Source organism: Hoplias malabaricus, chromosome X2, assembly GCF_029633855.1.
Source record: "Hoplias malabaricus isolate fHopMal1 chromosome X2, fHopMal1.hap1, whole genome shotgun sequence".
NCBI classification, from domain to species: domain Eukaryota; kingdom Metazoa; phylum Chordata; class Actinopteri; order Characiformes; family Erythrinidae; genus Hoplias; species Hoplias malabaricus.
In genome coordinates, this window is record NC_089819.1 from 29,949,388 (window position 1) to 29,966,452 (window position 17,065).

General features: G+C 37.7%; 1 protein-coding gene across 2 annotated transcripts in view; it reads left to right on the top strand.

The window, feature by feature from the left end:
- The window catches only part of LOC136677481 (uncharacterized), a 219,927-nt gene that overhangs the window by 116,023 nt on the left and 86,839 nt on the right, over window positions 1–17,065 (top strand). The window contains exons 6-7 of one of the 2 annotated variants that reach the window (XM_066655041.1): window positions 6,263–6,393; window positions 6,737–6,867. In XM_066655041.1, coding sequence (XP_066511138.1) covers window positions 6,263–6,393; window positions 6,737–6,766 — 161 coding nt within the window. In that variant the 3' untranslated portion in view covers window positions 6,767–6,867. Of the gene's footprint in view, window positions 1–6,262; window positions 6,394–6,736; window positions 6,868–17,065 lie in introns of those variants that run through there. The other variant, XM_066655040.1, reaches the window with a different exon arrangement.

Consider the following 17,065-nt stretch of genomic DNA (forward strand, 5'->3'; position numbering starts at 1 on the left):
ATTAGGTGGTGTAATTTAGTAGTAGTATATACCACAGATACATTGTTATCTCTGTGCGCTTAGTGTTCCTGTCTATAAGGGTAAATACAGTGCTTCTCTCTTGTAGATGCTTACTGAGTTTGGGTGGGATGTCTTATATGTGGTTAGTGGGATTTTTTTCCCTCTCTCCAGGCTGTCACTATACTTTTTCCCCTCTATCTTCAAACTTAGATGTCTGTAGTTCATAATGATGGAGCGGGGGTCACCTTTGTATCTTGGAATGTTAAGGGACTGTGTCACCTTATTAAAAGAGGTAGGGTTTTCTCACATCTAAAGTCTCTCAAGGCTGATATAATATTTCTTCAGGAAACCCACATCAGTATGACACAACAACGTAGACTCAGAGTTGGCTGGGTATCCCAGGTTAACCAAGCTCCATTTACTTATAAGGCCAGAGGCGTTGCTATTCTTTTTCGTAAAAATATACAATTTCACTTAGAAACTATGGTGGCGGACCCACAGGGCAGATATATTATAGTCTCTGGTCATATTAATTATTTTCCCTTAGCTTTGGTTAATGTGTATGGCCCTAATTGTGATGCTCCTGATTTTTTTCATAAATTGTTTGATGCTTTCCCAGTAGATAATTTTAGGAACATCATAATGGGAGGTGATTACAACTGTTACCTGGACTCCTATATGGACAGACTTTTTCAGAGTCCACCATCTTCACTAATGTCTGTCAATGTTTTGAACCGGTTGATGAAGTCTAAAAATATGGTAGATATTTGGAGGCTGCAGCATCCCACTCACAAAGATTTTTCATTTTACTCTCATGTACAAATCAAATCATTTACTAGGATTGATTATTTCTTGGTAAATTCTGAACTTATTGGTAACATCAAAAACACCAAGTACCATAACATTTTGATTTCAGATCACTGTCCACTCACTCTTCAACTCCAATGTAATATGGCCAAAGAAAAATATAGATGGCGCTTTAACCCTCTTTTGCTTAAAGATCCACTATTTAATGAATATATTAATGCAAAGCTCAATGAATTCTTGGAGATAAATGATAATGGTGAGGTTTCAGACTGTACTATTTGGGAGACTTTGAAGGTAGTCATGAGAGGTCATATTTCATTTGAAGCACAAAAAAAGAAATTCAACAAGATTATTAATAGATTATTGGAAATTCAAACAGAACTTACAGCTCTTGAAATAAACATACAGATCTTCTCTTGCACAATCAATTTATAATCAAATTCTAAAATTAAAATATGAATACAAATCAATTCTCAGCCAGCATGTGGAAATCTATTTGCTTAAACTAAAATTTTAATATTTTGAATTGGGGGATAAGCCTGAAAGATTATTGTCCAGACAGTTAAAAGGGATACAATCCAAGCAAGCCATTCACAAAATTATTTCAAGTTCTGGTGAATTAATTACAGATCCAAAAGAAATAAACAGTTGCTTTAGGGAGTTCTACTCTGACCTATATTCTTCTTTTTCTCTTTTTGTCACTGAGGCAGATTTTAATCCGTTTTTTGATAATCTGACTATACCACAATTGCCTGAGTCTTGCAAAGAAGAATTAGATGCTCCGATATCAGAAACGGATCTTTTAGATGCTATCCAGGCTTTCCCATCAGGCAAAAGTCCTGAGTGCGAATTCTACAAAGCCTTTAGTAGAAAACTCGTCCCCTAAATGCTGAGGATGATAAATGACTCTATTAGGAATGCTAAGTTCCCTAAATCTCTGTATGAAGCAAACATTATTTTATTATTAAAAAAAGGAAAGGTGGAGTCTGACCCTGCCTCTTATAGGCCAATAGCTCTCTTGAATTTCAATCAAAAAGTGTTGACCAAGGTATTATCGATTAGACTGGGAAAGCATATATCCAAAATATTTCATACAGATCAGACCGGTTTTATACCAGGTAGATTCACATTTGCCAATACACACCTACTTCTTAACATTTTATACTCAAATAAACTAAAAGATAACGAGGCCGCCATTATATCTATGGATGCTCAGAAAGCTTTTGATCAGTTAGAATGGCCATATATGTTTGAGGTGCTCAGAAGATTTGGATTCGGTGACTTTTTTACTACATTGGTTAAGATGCTTTATCTTTGTCCAACATCAGTAGTGTTCACTAACGGAGAGTGCTCTAGTCCATTTGACCTACATCGAGGGGTTTGTCAGGGGGACCTGTTGTCTCTGCTTCTTTTTGATTTAGCACTTGAACCATTGGCAACAGGGATTAGGAATCATCCACACATACATGGTATTAAATCTGGTGATGTTGAGAGCCTCGTGAATCAGATGCAGATGATTTGTTGGTATTTATATCCAATCCGGTGCGGTCTGTGCCTAATTTATTAAATTATATAGATGCTTTTAGTAAACTTTTGGGTTACTCAATTAACTGGACAAAAAGTGAATTCATAAATATTACCAATAACATTAGTCCTACTTTTTTGAATTCTTTGCCATTTAAAATAGTTGAGGATCATTTCACATATTTAGGCCTTAAAATTCCAAAAAATCCAAACCATCTTTTTAAATTGAATTTTCTGCATATGATTGACAAATTAAAAGCAAATGTTGAGAGCTGGAAGTTGCTTCCCCTTTCGATGATTGGACGTATCAATGCTATTAAAATGGTGATTTTACCACGTTTTCTATATTTATTCCAAAACATACCCATTTGCCTCCCCTCAGCCTTTTTTAAACAACTAGACTCAATTATCTGTGCTTTTGTTTGGGCCTATAAACCTCCCCGTATAGCAAGAAGACATTTACAACGTCATACAGCACTTGGAGGGTTAGGTCTACCGGTGTTTAAACAGTATTATTGGGCAGCCAACGCAAGGGTTCTCACTTACTGGCAGAAGGGAGCTATAGACCATTCAATTTCTGAGGAGACTCCACTGTGGCTAAGAATAGAGACCCAGTCTCTAACAAAAACTTCATTACCGGTCTTACTGTTCTCTATGACCTTCCATCAAAACATTTGGCAAAAATTTTATCATCAGAAACTCTTTGAAGATTTTGAATCAAATGAAAATGATTCTCTCCTTGCCTCCAGTTTCTACACATACTCCTTTAACATGCAACTATTTTTTTGTTCCAGCTCAGTCAGATAAGGTGTTTGCTACCTGGAGAGATAAGGGTTTATTGTGCATTAAAGATTTTTATATAGACAACAGTTTTGTTTCTTTTGCCCAGCTTAAATCAAGATTCAATCTTCCTTCTTCCCACTTTTTTTGATATTTGCAGCTTAGGCACTATGTTCAAAAAAACATATCTTTTTTTAACTGAACCAAATAAACATATTTTTTATGACTTGCTCACGTCCCCTCCTGACACCAGACATTTGGTGTCTAGTTTTGTTTCTGTATTATCATCATCATGTAATACCCCTTCCTTAAAGGATAGTTGGGCTAAAGAGTTGGGGGCTGCAGTCACGGATTATATGTGGGAGAAGAGCTTATCCAGTATTCATCGTTGCTCAATTATTTCCAGGTATAGACTAATTCAGTTTAAAATATTATATAGGTTTTATTTTTCTAAAACTAAACTGAACAAAATCTATGCTTCTGTTTCCCCTGTGTGAGATAGATGCCATACTTCAGAAGGTTCCTTATCTCACTTAATATGGTCCTGCCATATGTTACATGATTATTGGGCTAGCATCTTCAACTGGTTCTCAGAGGCATTTGAAGTGGGTATTTCCTCCAGATTATAAACTGGCTATTTTTGGCTATTTCGATAGTTCCGTCTCTTTGTCATCTGCACAGCAGCAAGCCTTATTGGCGGGTATGGTTGCAGCCAAAAAAGTTATACTATTATCATGGAAATCACCAGTTGAGCCATGCCTTAAAAGATGGTTAAATGAGATGTTATTTATAATACAAATGGATCAGATATATTGCAAAGTATCTATAACAGCACCAAAACGCTTCTGTAGCGTGTGGGGACACGTTCTGTGCTATTTGGAGCGGGCCCAGCCAACATCAGCCCTGCCTTGAATTATACACTGTGTGGATGTATTACTTGTTAACTTATCTATAACTCCTTAGACAGCCTAAATACTTTATTTTTATTTGACCTATTTATTTTTTTTATTTTATTTAATTTTTCTATTTTGTTTATTATGGTGGCGTACAGGTGTGTACATGTTCTATTTTAGTTAGGTCCGTGTTTGTACATTTTTTCAAGTGTGTATCTGTCTTTAATTTCTGTGTTTTGTTTTATGTGATTTCGAAAATAAAATAAAAAAAAAAAAATCCATGCCATAGAGTGTCGTATTATTTTGAGTGTCTCAAAGTCCTGTCAATTTATATACGTTTTCGGTGGAGATTTATCAGTAGGAAAGAAGAATATTAATATAGAGCCTCAATAGTTTTCATTTAGAGAAAACTTGAGAGGGTGTTGACTTATGCTTTTAGGCCATCTGTTGATTTTATTCCTAGATTAGGTCTGACCGTAAGGCTGACAAGTGCTTTTGGGGAGTCCTGGGCTTCATCATGTCATGACTTTATGAGTTAGTTGTCAGGATCTAATGACTGATTTAACAGAGCTATCTGACCTTTAAGTGTAGGGATGGACCTTCTCCTGAACATCACAGGGTAATTGACCTTTGGGTCTCCAAAACAGACTATGTGTGGGTGTGTATGCATGTGTGGGGGTAGTTTTATGGCCGTCCTTACAGCCCAAGCTAAGGAACAGGATCCCTCGTGGTTAGGAAGTGGATGGCCGGAGAAGAATCCTAGATTCCTTAATCAAACAATTTGAATAATCCATAATCTTGAAGATGGCCAGCACCCTTGTCCTTCCTCCACTACCACAGCTTGCATTTATGTGCCATCCTGGATGAGCTGCACTACCCGAGCAACTTCTGTGGGTTGTAGACATCACCTTATGCTACTTCTAGGGGTTAGAACACTTGACAAAATGTAAAAGTGACCAAAACATCAGCCAGAAAAAATGAGAACAGAGAAATTGTCTGTGGTCACCACCTGCAGAACCACTCCTTTACAGGGGTTGTCTTGCTAATTGCCTCTCATTTCAACCTCTTGTCTGTTCCATTTTTGCACAACAGCAGGTAAAGATAAAATGTTCCTTTTGGACCGTTCCCAAAGTAATTAAAATTTAAAAATATCCAAAAGTTCCAAAATACAACCTTCCTCCTCAGGGAGGCGTGCTCGTTCCGGAAGCGTTACAAAGACCAGTCGAGTGAAGTTCAAAGCAAATCAAAGTATTTATTTACAATACTGGATCCAGGAGAACAATACATAAGAAACCCGTCTAATGGCCTTCCCCAGTAAAGTTCTGAGTTCTAGCTGGTCTGACCCCACTCTTATACCTCATATGACGTATAGCCTTCTGGTGGGGCGTTTCTGGCTGATTAACATATATTAATATGCATAATAAGACATGTTAGTATGCAGGTTCTTTGCGTGCGAGTTTCCCATACACCTTGACCCCAAAACATTAATTTTTAGGTAGGCTTGACAATATACCTTTTCTTCCCACACTCCTCTCCCATCAGCAAGATTCAGAGGAGTCACTAATGGACTTAAGGTCACTGAGATGCCCTAAAGTTCAACCCCCCCTTTTGGCTAACACTTGTAATTTATGTGAGCTTGGTATGGCCTAAGTGCACTATATTCAAAGTTAAACGTTTAGGAATTTAAAAAGGTGTATATATCACGTGTCATCATATGAGTGCATAGAAGATACAAGGTTTCATACAATGAATATATAATTATACTTTCTAATTTTAATAAATCATCATTTAAGGATATTTGACCACAAACACAAAGTAATAAAATTGTTTTCTACAACACAGGTGAAATTGATTCAAAATCAGTGTTGCTTCCTAACTGGACAGGTTGATTTTTAAACTGATAATTTTACTTGTACTTATATTTGCCTAATATTTTTTTTTCTGATGGTAATTTCTTCTTGGGTAATAATAGTGTTTTGCCATACTAGCCTATACTCTTAGGTTAGGTTAGGTACAGATGTTCTGATTGATAATTAATTCTGGATGACATATATTAATTATTCTAATAGTATTGGATCTTGCAGTATTGCTTGAGGCACATTCCAAGGTTAAGGTGCACTGCACCACTTTGACGAGCACTTAGCATTTGTTGAGGTGTGGCTACTCCAGGGCAACCCATTTTATTGCCACTTTAAAATAACTGAAATAATTTATTAGGTGAGGTTTAACAAGTTTTATTTTTTATTTTTGTCTTTCAGAGCAAATCACTGTCTACTACTACATTTCTACTGCACCTTCTAAAGGTGCTCCTGTTGTATTGAACTTCACTGCCACCAATAACTACCTAAAATGTGTATGTGATGATAAAAAAATAGTTTTGACTATTGAGGTAAGTTCTAATTTATATTTTATATGTTTAAAAATGCTGCTTATATGTTCAAAAATAAGTGGATATTGATTAGCCGTTGATTCATGCACAATGAATCATCAAGACTGTGTGGAAAATACACTGTGTTGCCTTTTAAAATGATTCTTCCTCCTTTTATTATGGGAAGCTCTTGTTTTCTGCTAGCAATTTGTTTCTTTAACATAGGAGAAGAGACTTGAAAAGCAGAGATTTATTGGTTGTGCACTGGTCTCTTCCTAAACCAATTTTATGGAACGTTTGAATTCTTTAGCTATGTGGTCAGGAGTTAGTAGCCTATGTTTTATTGTAACTCTTTCATCGGCAGCTTCCAGAGAGGTTAGGGAGGTCCAAGTAGATTGACCAGAGGATAGGTCAGCCCTTGTGAGCCTTGGTTCCTCCCAAGGTTTCTTCCTCAGCTGAGGGAATTTTTCCTTGCCACTGTTGCCCCTGGCTTGCTCACTTGTTTTTTTTTTTTTGTTTTTTTTTTTGACATTTTTTTACATTTCATGTCAAATCTTTGTCTTACTGGAATTCTGTGAAGCTGCTTTGTGACATCAGTTGTAAAAAGCGCTTAACAAATAAATTTTATTTGGTTAAAAAAATAAAATCACCCTGACTCTCACTGGAAGGTTTTGTGTAGTGTTCGTATTTGTAAAATAATATAAGGATGTGTATAGCTTTTTTTCTTAAGATCTGATAGATTTTTTTGCATAAAACTTTATATAAATAATAAAAACAAGTGATCGCTGGTTATTTTTAAAGGTTTTCTGTGCATTGGTAGTGGCACATTTATGATGGGAGAATTTCTCTTTTAACATGTTAGAATGCTGTTCTGTCATTAACAGAGAATGCCAGGACCTGAAAACCTGTACACAGCCTTCAATATATTTTTTTCTTTACACATTTTGCTAGAATTGTGAAACACTGATCCTGATTCCTTTCTGATTCTTCTAGGATGTTAAACATTTTAGACAAAATCTAGCATGCTTTAAATCTCCTTCAAATGCACCACTCTCTGTATATTGTGGAGATGTGGATTCTGTAGTAGTATTTGTGGAACCAGTCACATATTTGCAAAGCCAATTCTGCTTCCTTTCTGCATTTAAATGATAATGTTTCAAAACAACTACACAAAAGTAAATAAATAAATACATAACAGTTGTGAATACATCTAATTCAACACCCAGTTAGGACAGTACCCCTTGAACTCTGATCTGGGAACTGGTGGAAATGGGAAACACCTAAACCCAAAGCAAACGCTATTGCTTTTGTATAGACCAGAAAGCATAGCAAAACTTTCTGCAACTTTCTAATATAAAGGTTAGAGACAAATCTATTTTGAGAACAGAAACGCCATTTGTTCTCACCAAATTCACGAAACACCTGATTTCCAGTAGGAAACGCTACCCTATGACCATTGACCAGAACTAAAACTATTCCTGTACCTTACCCACAAATATGTGGAATTAACATATTTAAGACAACACTCCTACACTGGCTACTGTTCTCTGGTGCTGTGTTCTGAGATTTCATTTGCTTTTCCTTGTTGTATGAAGTAACATTTCAGCTTCATTATAGCACCAGTGTCAGCCACCAACAGATCCATCAGAAAACAGGATAGATTGTCCAAATCTGACAGCAACAGGAGTTTAAAATGTCAGACCACAGGGTCCTACCATCATCAAAATTATTATTTTGTTCCTGCTTTTGTCGCTGGAAGTTGTGTCCTGCTGGCAAGTTGTTTCTTGGGGCAGCACCATGGCGCAGCAGGTTGTGGCGCAGTCACACAGCTCCAGGGACCTGGAGGTTGTGGGTTCAAGTTCCGCTCCGGCTGACTGTCTGTTTGGAGTTTGGTGTGTTCTCCCTGTGTCCACATGTGTTTCCTCCAGGTGCTCCAGTTTCCTCCCATGGTGGAGGAACACACTTTGGTCGGTTAATTGGTGACTCAAAAGTGTTCCTGTGTGTAAGTGCGTGTCGCCGGGTGAAGCACTGACAATATAGCAATATATTTATGGGGTAAACACTGTTGCATTAATGAAAGTTTTTGTAGTGTTTGGGTTTTAATCTGCATGCCATAGTTTATGTTTAATAAAAAAAAAATGACAAGCTATAAGACAAAAAAAAAATTATTATTATAAAAATAATGATCTAATAAATAACAAAATTTTAGCTTCTGATGAGTGCAGGAACAGTAGTATTTAGCTTAGCTTAAAGTCACAGTAAATCAAACTAAGTTAAGTTTTTTCAGTGCTGATTTTATTTTAGTCAGCATGCGAGTTTGTGTTTAATAAATTCTGAACAAAAATATAAACGCAAGATTTTTGTATTTGCTACCATTTTTCATGCTCTGAACTCATAGGTCTAAGATGTTTTCTATGGCCTTTTTCTCTCAAATATTGTTCACAAATTTTCCTAAATGTGTGTTAGTGAGCACTTCTTTGCTGAGATAATCCATCCACCTCACAGGTGTAGCATATCAAGATGCTAATTAGATAGCAAGATATTGCACAGGTGTGCCTTAGGCTGGCCACAATAAAATCATGTACAAAACCTTACTTTCTGATGAGTCCTAGAAATGTAGTATTTACCTAAATTTAGCTTAGCTTGAAGATGCAGTGAATTAATAAATAAAAAAATAAATATGTAGAAGATGTCTCAGCCATAAGGTAAATTTTGTAAAAAAACAAGAACACAATCTAACCACTGACAAATTACAAGTTTCTGACAAAATAAAATTGATTTATATGACATTTTAGAGTTTGGGCACTGTTTTTGTATTTTAGTAATCATGTACTTTTTAATTTAAAGAAAAAAAAACCTAGCCAAGCAATAAAAAAATAAATCAATAAAAAAAAATAATAATTATATATATATATATATATATATAAATAAAAATGGTACCAATGCTTTGGCCCAGTTCTGCATGGCCACTTAGCACTCCTACTTAGGCACTAACTGCTTCAAAGCAGGGGTGAGGGGGATCTTTGCCTTACAAAAAAATCTTGCCTTTCACGCTGTTAGTGTTAAGGAAAAAACCTTAAACACTGAAGATCAAAGGCTGTTTGCCCTTTGCTCACCACATGTCATCATACAAGAAGCTGATGTTGCCCCAAACCAGTTGTTGCTGTGGTCTTTCTGTCATATCAAAGGACATAGAAAAAAAAACAGGATTCCATCATACACTTCAAAGGGGAATAAAGTTAATACAGATAATATAATGGCAGGGAAGATTAGGGAAGTAATATAAAAGGGAGTGATGTCAAATGTTAGAAGAATAGATACAGTTAAACATAAGGAAAGAAATTACAAAAAGAAGAATGTAAAATTATTTACAACACCTGTCACTGTGGTATCGTTTTCAGTCACTGTGGTGATACCCTCAAATTTGCGTCTTGTGCATCTTTAATAAGGGAACATAATTATATCTTATTCTATTAGGTAGATGTAAAATTGTGTAGATTTCATAAGCCTAAATTAATTTGCGGGACTTATTTTATTTTACACAGATTTTAATGAAATATTACAAATATTCACCTCTCTTTCTGGAAAAGATAATGTAATATACCTTTAGGGAATAAAACTGAACTTTAAACCATTGTTTTTCCTTTTAACACTAGAAATCCTGAAATTTTCAGAACCTGAGGATATTACTCCTCCTTATTGCAGCCCATTGGAGTTCTATGGCCTATCATTTCTCATGTCCCAGATATGAGACTGTGGGTTACACAAGCTGCATCTTGTCCCTGTCCACTCTGTGGCTATTCAGTTCTAGGAAATGAAGCAGAGAGACAGTGTCAGTTATACAGGTGTTCTGATCAGGTAAACATATCTGTTACGTCTGGGCAGGGAAGATGAGCAGGCAGACATGCATGCAAGGAATTTATTAACAAAACAAAAGCAAAACCAACAGAGAAAACAAACATGGGCAAGGCAGACTGATATAGGTTGCAGCAGAATCTCCATGGCAACGTTCCTCCGGGGGAGTTTCACTATCAGCAGCTCAAGGCCGCTGATAGCTGGGGCAGCCAAAACAGATAAATTCAGTTTGTTAGAATCAGAGACCTGAAGCTAATTTTGAGCTAATAGTCCCTCTGATTCAAAGTTCCATTTTTACTCTGGTCTTCGAAGTTCAAAGCTGTTAGTTGCTCCATGATGGAATCCAAGCTTCTATTCACAGTCCCAGTCTGTGTGCCAATGGCTCTGCCCATCCCATCAATCATGTTGGTTAGTTTCCTTGGACTGTTTACAACTGACTCAACTCTTTTAATTTTCCAATAAACCAGGGCACTGCATAATCCAATCAGCAGAAAGCCCACAATCATAAATCCGAATAGGTATACATCTTCAATGTCCTCAATGGAGAGGTGCCAGACATACCACGCGCCACCTCTCCCATCCATCCATGGCATATCCAGCCGGCATCGTTCCATCAGGGCAGGTGGGCTCCCCCGAGCCCAAGCTTCTCCTTTAAAAGATGGTGTCAACAGTGTTGAGAGACCAGTTGATCAATTCCATTCCTAATTTTAATTCATGCAACACAGCTCCTTGTTTCGACGTTAGTAATCTCCCGTCTTGACTATTGCAACGCCCTCCTGACAGGTCTTCCGGCCTGTGCTGTGAGACCACTACAGATGATCCAGAATGCTGCAGCATGCCTGGTTTTCAATTCAGCCTAAAAGAGCACATGTCACGCCCCTATTAGTTGAGCTGCATTCACTACCCTTAACTGCTCGCATCAAATTTAAATCACTAATGATGGCCTTCAGAGTATTCACTGGCTCTGCTCCCATCTACCTCAATAGACTCTTAAAACCATATGTTAGTGCCTCCCTCTCCGTTCCTCAAAGGAGCGCCAACTAACATGGCCAACCCCCCCATACAGGTCAGTCGAGGCCAATCTTATCTCTGGTACCATGCTGGTGGAACGAGCTTCCAAGCACTATCAAAGCAACAGAAACCCTCTCGGCATTCAAGAAATCCTTGAAAACCCAACTCTTCTGAGAGTATCTCTTGCACTGAAAGTCTTTCTTTAATGCACTTATTACTTCCTGGCATATTGCACTCAATGTAAGGGATTTTGTATAAATTGTGCTGTAGTTTGAATGTTAGATCCTCTTTTGTAAGTCGCTTTGGATAAAAGCGTCTGCCAAATGCATAAATGTAAATGCACATGCATAAATGTATAAATTCGAAGAGCGGTGTTAAGAGAGACTATGAGGGTAGACAAGACAAGACCAGAGAAGCCAAGCAGGAAAGATAAGGAGCAGAGAGGGAGAAAATATGACCACCTCCCACAAGGTGATTTATTTTTAGGGTCCTAGCACGTAGTGTGGGGACCCTATAGCGATTGTCGGGTTTTTAGGGGTTCGAGCACGAAGTGCTTGAAACCCTATTGTGTTTGTTCTGATTTTAATTTGTTATTAGGGGTTCGAGCACGAAGTGCTTGAAACCCTATTGTGTTTGTTCTGATTTTAATTTGTTATTAGGGGTTCGAGCACGAAGTGCTTGAAACCCTATTGTGTTTGTTCTGATTTTAATTTGTTATTATTAGGGGTTCGAGCACGAAGTGCTTGAAACCCTATTGTGTTTGTTCTGATTTTAATTAGGGGTTCGAGCACGAAGTGCTTGAAACCCTATTGTGTTTGTTCTGATTTTAATTTGTTATTATTATTATTATTATTATTAGGGGTTCGAGCACGAAGTGCTTGAAACCCTATTGTGTTTGTTCTGATTTTAATTAGGGGTTCGAGCACGAAGTGCTTGAAACCCTATTGTGTTTGTTCTGATTTTAATTTGTTATTATTATTATTAGGGGTTCGAGCACGAAGTGCTTGAAACCCTATTGTGTTTGTTCTGATTTTAATTTGTTATTATTATTATTATTCTTTTTCTTTTTCTGCCATAAAACGAATCGCACAGCCCAAACCTTAAGGCCTAGACACTTGAGACTTGGTCAATAGGTAGTAGTCGGTCTCGCTACTCAGGCGCAAAATATCAGCCCAATTGGCCTCAAGGGGGCGCTACAGTGAAGGAAAACGCTTTCATTAAAAGATTTTCCACCCCGTGTGGCGTAGAGACGAAATCTTTTTTTTCCCTGATTCCTTGGGTCCTGCCGAATCAAAAAGGTACAAACAACCACTAAGCTCCGCCTACTTAGATTTTTTGCTATTTTGCATAATTTGCAAAACCTACTTTTGTGTACTCCTCCGTGGATTTTTGTCCAATTTTCTTGAGCTTGGTGTCAAAATGTTCGCAGGAGCCTGTAGTTTAATAATTATCAAAAAAACGTTGAAATTTTGATTCAAGATGGCCGCCATATGCAAATGAACCTCTTCGGCTTATTTTATGTTTTACTTAAAAATCTATAACAAACTCATGGTTTACTCAAATGTGTTTACATTTCATATTCTACTTTCAGACATGATTCTGAGGTAGCTTGTCAAAGGAGAAGCCAATATTCATATAGGGGGCGCTGTAAATGCTTCAAGTTTATATCTCAGCATCCGTAAGGCGGATCGGACCGCCGCTTGGCATGCTGCTTCTATGGGCAAGGCTGTAGAGGGAAAATTAAGGACAACTCGATTCGAGCAAAATTGTGATTGTCATCGACCAATCAGCCGTCATCAGCTGTTTGACAACCTTAACAAGGTCCAATCATCATGGGATTTGACTGGTATGTCCCTGGGAGGCCTCCCTAAGAGCAGAAAAATTGTCATAACGATAGCCACTAGGGGGCGCTATATCAAGAAAATATTATATATCTCTGTGAAAATTAAGCATATTGACACGCAGTTTGCTTCTTTTTATACTCTGCAGAGGGCCTAACAACTTTGTAATTGCAAGTGTTGTCAAAAAATGCTTTGCTTTTTCTCAGTTTCCAAATGTTCAAAATTGAAGCTTTTCGAACTAGTCCGTGGAATTTTGCGATATTCACAAACAGTTGACCTTGTTGGAATCTGCAGAGTCTGTAGGTAAATAATTATGACAAAAAGTTCAACATTTGGACAAGCTTTTGTTGTAATAAAACAATTAATTGAAGCGTGTGGAGCTTTAAACATTCTTTTAGCTATAACTCAAACAAATTAAGTCTAATCAAGACCAACCATGACAGACGTATGTATGGTCCTACCCTGAAGAAGTATGTACAATATGATCAAAATTTACCAAAAGGAGGCGCTACAATTGGACAAAAACTGATTTAATTGGCTTTTTTATGTTATAGCGCCATCTAGGAATGCAGTGGCACACCAACTTAATTATGACATCTGCTCCTCAGTCTGATCAAGCATGTGAAGTTTTACATTTTTTTGGGAAAGCGTTTTTGAGTTATAGGTGTATATTAGTGTACAAATATAGCATATATTTGACTTGTGGAATACATGCTAGATCTCTCTTATTGTGAGGGGCCTGTAAGCTACATAGTAATAAAAGTGCAACAATTTTTTCATTCATTCAGTCATTCATTATCTGTAGCCCTTATCCAGTTCAGGGTCGCGGTGGGTCCAGAGCCTACCTGGAATCATTGGGCGCAAGGCAACAATTTTTTGATCAGTATTAAAGTTCGGATCCTTAGGATTCAGCTAATACCACATATGTCCATGTTAGGTAAATATCCACATAGGATTACACGCTCAAATGTTTCTGTATGTGCATTCATGGCAGAGCTAAATATATGTGAAAGTAGTTATTTCTCACCAGCAGATGGCAGTCTAAAACTATACATTGTGCTGTTGAACTACAGTGGCTCTGAGACATTATGCAAAATGCAATGTGGAGCAAAGACCATATGGCCCAGAAACACCTCCCTTGGCAGCAACATCCAGCAGGTGTGAAATGACTCAGCCAAGGAAAATGACACTCTTTGGCCAGATGGTGGCGCTATAGCAAAGGGAAAAGCATTGAGGTCTATATCTCCTACACCATAAGGCCTATAGATGAAATCTTTTTTTTCCCTTATTCCTTGGCTTTAGACAAACTAATTTGCTATTGGATCATTTAGCTCAGCCCACTTAGATTTTGAGCTAATTTGCATAATTTGCAAAATATACTTTTGTCAATAAGTCTTTGAATTTTTGACCAATTCCCTTGAGCTTGGTGCCAAAACATTCACATGAGTCTGACCCTAGGTAATTATAGAACGAATGTTGACATTTTGATTCAAGATGGCCACCATATGCAAATGAACCTCTTCAGCTTATCACAGGTTTTACTTGAACATCTCTAACTTCTTCATACTTTACTCAAATGGGTTCAAATTTCAGATTCTACTTATAGAAATGCTTTTAAAGGTAGCATGTCAGCGATGTAGGCCTATTGCTTCCAAACAGGCCTGTTAAGCGAGAACCCCGTTAATTGCCGCTTGCGGCTATATTTATTATTATTCTTTTTCTTTTTCTGCCATAAAACGAATCGCACAGCCCAAACCGTAAGGCCTAGACACTTGAGACTTGGTCAATAGGTAGTAGTCGGTCTCGCTACTCAGGCGCAAAATATCAGCCCAATTGGCCTCAAGGGGGCGCTACAGTGAAGGAAAACGCTTTCATTAAAAGATTTTCCACCCCGTGTGGCGTAGAGACGAAATCTTTTTTTTCCCTGATTCCTTGGGTCCTGCCGAATCAAAAAGGTACATACAACCACTAAGCTCCGCCTACTTAGATTTTTTGCTATTTTGCATAATTTGCAAAACCTACTTTTGTGTACTCCTCCGTGGATTTTTGTCCAATTTTCTTGAGCTTGGTGTCAAAATGTTCGCAGGAGCCTGTAGTTTAATAATTATCAAAAAAAACGTTGAAATTTCGATTCAAGATGGCCGCCATATGCAAATGAACCTCTTCGGCTTATTTTATGTTTTACTTAAAAATCTATAACAAACTCATGGTTTACTCAAATGTGTTTACATTTCATATTCTACTTTCAGACATGATTCTGAGGTAGCTTGTCAAAGGAGAAGCCAATATTCATATAGGGGGCGCTGTAAATGCTTCAAGTTTATATCTCAGCATCCGTAAGGCGGATCGGACCGCCGCTTGGCATGCTGCTTCTATGGGCAAGGCTGTAGAGGGAAAATTAAGGACAACTCGATTCGAGCAAAATTGTGATTGTCATCGACCAATCAGCTGTCATCAGCTGTTTGACAACCTTAAGAAGGTCCAATCATCATGGGATTTGACTGGTATGTCCCTGGTAGGCCTCCCTAAGAGTTGAAAAATTGTCATAACGATAGCCACTAGGGGGCGCTATGTCAAGAAAATATTATATATCTCTGTGAAAATTAAGCATATTGACACACAGTTTGCTTCTTTTTATACTCTGCAGAGGGCCTAACAACTTTGTAATTGCAAGTGTTGTCAAAAAATGCTTTGCTTTTTCTCAGCTTCCAAATGTTCAAAATTGAACCTTTTCGAACTAGTCCGTGGAATTTTGTGATATTCCCAAACAGTTGACCTTGTTGGAATCTGCAGAGTCTGTAGGTAAATAATTATCAAAAAAAGTTCAACATTTGGACAAACTTTTGTTGTAATAAAACAATTAATTGAAGCGTGTGGAGCTTTAAACATTCTTTTAGCTATAACTCAAACAAATTAAGTCTAATCAAGACCAACCATGACAGACGTATGTATGGTCCTACCCTGAAGAAGTATGTACAATATGATCAAAATTTACCAAAAGGGGGCGCTACAATTGGACAAAAACTGATTTAATTGGCTTTTTTATGTTATAGCGCCATCTAGGAATGCAGTGGCACGCCAACTTAATTATGACATCTGCTCCTCAGTCTGATCAAGCATGTGAAGTTTTAAAATTTTTGGGGAAAGTGTTTTTGAGTTATAGGTGTATATTAGTGTACACATATTGCAAATATTTGACTTGTGGAATACATGCTAGATCTCTCTTATTGTGAGGGGCCTGTAAGCTACATAGTAATAAAAGTGCAACAATTTTTTCATTCATTCATTATCTGTAACCGCTTATCCAGTTCAGGGTCGCGGTGGGTCCAGAGCCTACCTGGAATCATTGGGCGCAAGGCAACAATTTTTTGATCAGTATTAAAGTTCGGATCCTTAGGATTCAGCTAATACCACATATGTCCATGTTAGGTAAATATCCACATAGGAGTACACGCTCAAATGTTTCTATATGTGCATTCATCCATCCATCCATCCATTATCTGTAACCGCTTATCCAACTTAGGGTCGCGGGGGGTCCAGAGCCTACCTGGAATCATCGGGCGCAAGGCGGGAATACACCCTGGAGGGGACGCCAGACCTTCACAGGGCAAATATGTGCATTCATGGCAGAGCTAAATATATGTGAAAGTAGTTATTTCTCACCAGCAGATGGCAGTCTAAAACTATACATTGTGCTGTTGAACTACAGTGGCTCTGAGACATTATGCAAAATGCAATGTGGAGCAAAGACCATAAGGCCCAGAAACACCTCCCTTGGCAGCAACATCCAGCAGGTGTGAAATGACTCAGCCAAGGAAAATGACACTCTTTGGCCAGATGGTGGCGCTATAGCAAAGGGAAAAGCATTGCGGTCTATATCTCCTACACCGTAAGGCCTATAGATGAAATCTTTTTTTTCCCTTATTCCTTGACTTTAGACAAACTAATTTGCTATTGGATCATTTAGCTCAGCCCACTTAGATTTT